Source organism: Candoia aspera, chromosome 7, assembly GCF_035149785.1.
Source record: "Candoia aspera isolate rCanAsp1 chromosome 7, rCanAsp1.hap2, whole genome shotgun sequence".
Taxonomy (NCBI): domain Eukaryota; kingdom Metazoa; phylum Chordata; class Lepidosauria; order Squamata; family Boidae; genus Candoia; species Candoia aspera.
In genome coordinates, this window is record NC_086159.1 from 5,307,845 (window position 1) to 5,313,844 (window position 6,000).

Genomic DNA, 6,000 nt, shown 5'->3' on the forward strand with positions numbered 1-6,000 from the left:
TCACCGAAAACCCCAACTCAAAAGCAATGCTAAACAGAGTTAGTGGGACTTCCTTCTGAGTAAACAGGCGAGCAGATACAAAGGACTGTAACAAACTAGCTTGCTTCAATGAGCAAGATTTACCTGCAGCACATCTAAGTTAGGCTGAGATTTAAATAAGCCCAGCTGGAGTTTTCCTTAGTGCTTTGCCAAGGCAGGGTTTAGGCTGCATTCATACAACAGGCTAAGCTAATACCAAACAAATGTATTTATTTTATCAGGATGACCTGATCGTTGGGCTTTAAACCTAAGAGGCTTTTAAGAAGAAGCTGGACCACTCAGGAAAGGTTTAATTGGTTCTCCTACATACTGTGGGAGGCTGGATTAGAGGGCCTTTGTGTCCCATCCAACTCCACCATTCTATGATTTGGCCACTCCTGTCAACGGCCACAGACGGACAACTTCTGCGGAGAGGGGACTGGAGCCACGAAAGAACTGACACCCTTTAGGAGACGCAACAAAACCAGGAAACTCCTTGGCCTGTCCAGCTGCAATTTCCTAGGTGCAAAGATTACTGCAGATGCTGACTGCAGTCAGGAAATCAGAAGACGCTTAATCCTTGGGAGAAGAGCAATGACCAATCTCGATAAAATAGTTAAGAGCAGAGACATCACACTGACAACAAAGGCCCACATAGTTAAAGCAATGGTGTTCCCCGTAGTAACATATGGCTGCGAGAGCTGGACCATAAGGAAGGCTGAGCGAAGGAAGATCGATGCTTTTGAACTGTGGTGTTGGAGGAAAATTCTGAGAGTGCCTTGGACTGCAAGAAGATCAAACCAGTCCATCCTCCAGGAAATAAAGCCAGACTGCTCACTTGAGGGAACGATATTAAAGGCAAAACTGAAATACTTTGGCCACATAATGAGAAGACAGGACACCCTGGAGAAGATGCTGATGCTAGGGAGAGTGGAGGGCAAAAGGAAGAGGGGCCGACCAAGGGCAAGATGGATGGATGATATTCTAGAGGTGACGGACTCGTCCCTGGGGGAGCTGGGGATGTTGACGACCGACAGGAAGCTCTGGCGTGGGCTGGTCCGTGAAGTCACGAAGAGTCGGAAGCGACTAAACGAATAAACAACAACACTGTTGCCCTGCAGAAGATAAGCGTGCAAAGTTATGCAACGTGCACCAGTAAGGAGGGCTCTCCTATGGAAGGTAGCAGAGAGGAGAGTGATGGCTAAATGGATCTTGGTATACCAAGAGATGTCTTGGTGCCAGGAAGACGAGATCAGTTTTTGCAGCAGTGTTTTAATACAAGACTGAAGGTGGATAAAACCAACCCAGGGACTTTTAAAGCACAGCTTGGCCTGCTTCTGAACCCAATAAACTGTGGTTCATTCAGTAAACCAATGTGTGCTTAATGAAAGCGAGAGCACCGATGATTTGCAAATTAGCAATCTGTAGATGCAAGCCAACGTAACTAGAAGTGCCCAGACTTCTGGAATTTATTCACCTTTTAAAGTTTTTGAACCATAAAAGGCTGAGAAACTCAGTTTCCTGCAACCACGGTAGGTGAAAAGCCCCCTGGGATTCCCCTGGCACCTTTGTTCAGTCAATCTTTCAACAAATAATTCAGGGAGGAAGAAGAGGAGGAGGGAAGGCTGAGTCGGCCTGAGCCGGTTACCTGAGAATCCAGCTTCTGCTGCGGTCAAACTCAGGTCATGGGGAGAGTTTCAGCTGCAATACTGCCGCCTACCACTCTGTGCCACACGAGGCTGTCGCTCCATCTAAGGCTATCCAAAGTTAAATCAGAGTCTACCCAGCAGTTGCCTCCATCAAGGGTTTGCATCATTCCAGCAAGTGACTCCCCCCAGGTGAGGCCTTCCAAGACAAACCACTGGTGACATTTGCCTCTCCCTTGGTGGCTTTTCAGGACAATAAAGGGAAGGAGCAGATTGAGAAAATACAAGGATTAACACAGTGTTAAGCACCAACCCACCCAGAAACATATTAGGACAGGACACCAAAAGGTAAATCCTAGAAACTCATTTTATGCAATTAAGGCAGCATTAAAATAATTTGCATATTAGAGTCTCTTCCATGTTGTGTCTCATCCTCAGCTCTATTTTTTTTTTTAAGTTGGAAGTGTTCATAGGACAGTTACCGTACTTAGGGCCAGACTGATTGATTATGCACCATCAAGTCAGTGTCTACTCTCAGCAACCACATAGATTTTTTCCATGACAATCTGTCCCTAGCCTGGTCTTTCAACCATAGGGCCAGACTAAACTTGGCAAAACTATTTGGGGTGACATCTGGCTTGAGCGAACCCAACCCGCTTAGTTATGATTCAAGGTACTGTGTGAAAACAGGAACCAAGCACACAACTGTTTGGACGCTTGGTTCCTGAGGAGCGTGACTTCCCACTGGGTGAACCGGGAGCTTCTGGGTGGTATCTCCATAGCTTCATTTTCTCGCCTGAGTCATCTGGCACAACCTGCTCCTGCTTTTAACAGGCACCTGCTGGGATTACAGCTGCAACCCAGCTCTCCATCAGCATTCATTTGCAGTTATGCACATTCACACAGCTAATGGTCCTTCCAAAAAGGAACTTACACAATTAGTGAATAATCCATGCACAGGGCCAGGGAAGGGAATTTTAAAAAATCAGTCAAATCCAAGAAGAGAATAGACCTGATTATTATTTTTGCATAGGAAAAAATATAGCAATTTTCCAGAATAGGAAGTATTGCATCAATGTTCTCTTTTCTCCTCACAGCAACTTTGCCAGGAAGGTGAGGGTTTCAATCTTCTAACCTGGGAGATGTCAAGGTGACAAGAAGCCACATCTTTTGGCAGAGAAACCGTTTTCCCTTGCATGGACTATTTATGGCTCCATCAGTCTTTATTACATTCATTAAATGTAACATTTGGCCGAAACAGACTCGGCACGTGCTGCGATGCGCTCTATTATTAGTGAAACAGCTTCCCGCTAGATAAAGTTCTGGGCAAAGGTAGGATGATTTAAGCAAAGTCAGCAGAGCATCCTGTCCTTTAATCCGTGCTGCGGCATGCACAACTGTAGCCAACTGCTGCCGTTTATCTAACCCTGCCCATACCTTTCACGGCAGCTGGATCCAAGAAGATAAATACAGTATGTGGGCCGTATCACCTTGCAGCAAAGGTGGCACCTGGTTCACCTTCAGCGCAGGTTCTTAAAGGCACAGGGGCCGGCCGACGTGCAGAAAAACTGGCACCCTGAATCATAAAGCAGCCATAGGGGGCGAGGAGACCTTCACGTCTAATCCGTGCCTTTTCCCCATTTGAGTTAAGGGGCCGCAGAACCAACAGTTGGAGACGGGGGGGGGGGGGGGTGGAGCAGAAGCTGGGAGGCGCCCCGCCGCGAGGCAACCCGCCTTTCGCGCACCTGCAGCCCGCCATCGCCCGCGGAAGAACCCCGGTCTTGCGGGCTGCGGGGCAGCTTCCCGACCCGGCGACGGAGCGCGCTTCTCCCGACCAGAAGCGCGTCTTCAGCCCAAGTGGCCGGGAGGGCGCCCGGTTGGGGAACCCCGGGGAGGCCGGCGCCGCCACCTCCCGCGTGCTGCAGCAGCAGCGGCCCGCCCCTCCGCCATGCGCTGCGTGCCAAGCCAGGCATCATCGCCGCCGCCGCCGCCGCGCCAGCCCCTTCGCGCCCCTGCGAGCCTTGCCCGCCGGCCGGCGCTTGGCGGCGGCGGCAGCCGGGACGGAGCGCGCGCTCCGCCAGGAGTACCGGCTCGGCCGGCCGGAGCGCCGCGGCGCCTGGGCTCCCGGGTCCACCGCAGCCAGGCGGCGGCGGCGGCGGCGGCGGCTCCGGGTCTCCGCAGCGGGAGGAGCGGAGCGCGCTGCGGGGCTGCGGCAGCCTCTCCGCCGACCGCGCTCCCGCGGCAACGTGTCGCCAGCGCGGGGGAAGGGAAGGGAAGGGAAGGGCCCGCGGGAGACTCTGCAGCGGCGTGGGGACCCCCAGCGGCCCCGCGCTTGGCATCGCCGCCGCCCGAGATGCCCGGATCCCCCCCGGCCAAGCCGGCTCGCGTCGGAAGAGCGACTCCCCCCCGGAAAATCCCCAGCCGAGGGCGATCTGCCCATGCGCGCCCGCCTTTCGGCGAAGCGACGTTTGCTCCCGGCAGCGCCGTCCCCAGTTTCCCTTTTGCCCCCGAACAAAAAAGCCGGCGCGGCGCTGCCCTCCCGAAGCCCGGCGCGTTGCCGCAAGCCCGGCCTTCTTCCGCCGGGAGCACCGATGCCCACCGCCGCTGGCGGACCCGGCCCCGGCCCCGCCGAGCGCCCCCCGGCCCTCCACTCACATCTGCGCGGCAGCGTCGGGTGATTGTCAGGCGGCAGCCAAATCTTCTGGATCCGGCTCTGCGTCAGCTCCATGGGCATCTTTACCAGCCAGGTGTCGCCGCGCTCCGACTCCACCTTCGTTGCGGATGCACGGCCGCCGGGCGGGACGAGGATGCAGGGAGGGAGGGATGGAGAGGGAAGAACACAAAAGGGGGCGCTTTTTCGGGGGGCGTCCTGCGGTTCGCTTCTCTCTCCAAGAACTTAGGAACGTCGAAGGGCTCCTAGCGGTGCTCGGCAAGCCGAAGGAGCCACGCAAGGGCGCGCCCCCCCAAAGCGACCACAAATCGGGGTTCGGAAATTACTTCTCGGGCGGAGAAGAGCCAAGCGGCTTCAGGCCCCGGGCCTGGCCGGAGAGGTGCCTCGCCCAAAGGAAGGGGGCGCGCTGGACCTCAGCTGCGCCCGGCTGCCCGTGGCTACGGCCGCGTTGAGGGTCCGAACGGGCTCGGCGCGGCGGCGAGGAATGAATCGCGGCCGCCCCGCGCAGCTTTTCTATGAACCAGCCGGCAAGGGAGTGACCTCACCGGCCTGGCCCCGCCCCCCGCAGCGACGGGGAGGGGCGGCCGAATCTTTTCGCTTCCCGCTGCTGCCCCCGCCCGGCGCCTGGCCGAACCGAGGTCCGCCCGCGGGGGCAAGACTCACCTCGACATCCCACCCCGCGCCAGGAATAAGAAATTATGCAGCTTGCGAGGGAGGAGGGGTTGAAACGAAGCCTCCTTTGCTACCCTCCAGATGTGCGCAGCTGGAATCTCTCCCAAGAGCCGTCAAAATGGGGATGATGGGAGTTGTAATGGCTCAGCATCTGGAGAGTGCTGCCTAAGGCACAATTTGGGGGGAAGGGGGGATGACAGCTCTGTTTGGCTTTTGAGGGGCCTGCAAAGCCTCCCCCCCAACACACACACACCCAGGTCAGGGTCCAAATAAACATACAACTTCTCCTGAAGGATCTTCCACACTAGTAGTGGGATCCACCCTGTTTTCCAGTTTAAAAAGATCCTTTATCCCTGAATGGTGCATTCCCGGTGGGTGAGATGATACATCCGTCTAACTCAGTGCTTCCCAACCCCACATAAACTGAACAAATAAATAAATACCTGGGTAAATTGCCCAAAACTGGGCAAAAGTGTTTTTTCTTTGGGTGACAACACACGAACCCATTATCCAACCGCAACAGGGACACTGAAACTGACTTCAAGTGTTTTGCCTACATTGAGTAAAAAGGACTTTCTGATAAGAGGCTTGGGCTGACTTACAAGCAGCCATATTTCCAGAGCACAAGCCCTTTGCAAGGCGACTGGGGTTACGTCACAGGGACTGAACATTACAGAAGCTGCTTTAAAACAAATCTACTCTAAAGCTTTGAATCTGCTCTACAGATTCAGGCAACTTCTAAAATAGTAAAAATCCACCCCCAGCTCAATGGGAAGTCAGGAACGTTACTTCCCAGGACAGCTTGAATCCTAGAAACGACACGGCCATCTGGAACAAGACCACCTCCCTTGTTCTGGCCAGCCTAAGAAGGCAGCTCTCCATCCATTTCCCACGTATTTCCAGGTGAACCCATTTCAGGTTGCACCCCAAGGCTGGAGGGATCCCAGGAAACCGCCTCAGGCCAAGTCACCTTATCTCTTTTTCTCTCCTCCC

The 6,000-nt window shown here is 54.5% G+C and overlaps 1 protein-coding gene across 2 annotated transcripts in view; it reads right to left on the bottom strand.

The window, feature by feature from the left end:
- The window catches only part of PFKFB3 (6-phosphofructo-2-kinase/fructose-2,6-biphosphatase 3), a 28,566-nt gene extending 24,046 nt beyond the window's left edge, over nt 1-4,520 (bottom strand). The window contains exon 1 of one of the 2 annotated variants that reach the window (XM_063308066.1): nt 4,320-4,520. In XM_063308066.1, coding sequence (XP_063164136.1) covers nt 4,320-4,398 — 79 coding nt within the window. In that variant the 5' untranslated portion in view covers nt 4,399-4,520. The remainder of the gene's footprint in view (nt 1-4,319) is intronic. The other variant, XM_063308065.1, reaches the window with a different exon arrangement.
- Between the last annotated feature and the right edge of the window lie 1,480 nt (nt 4,521-6,000).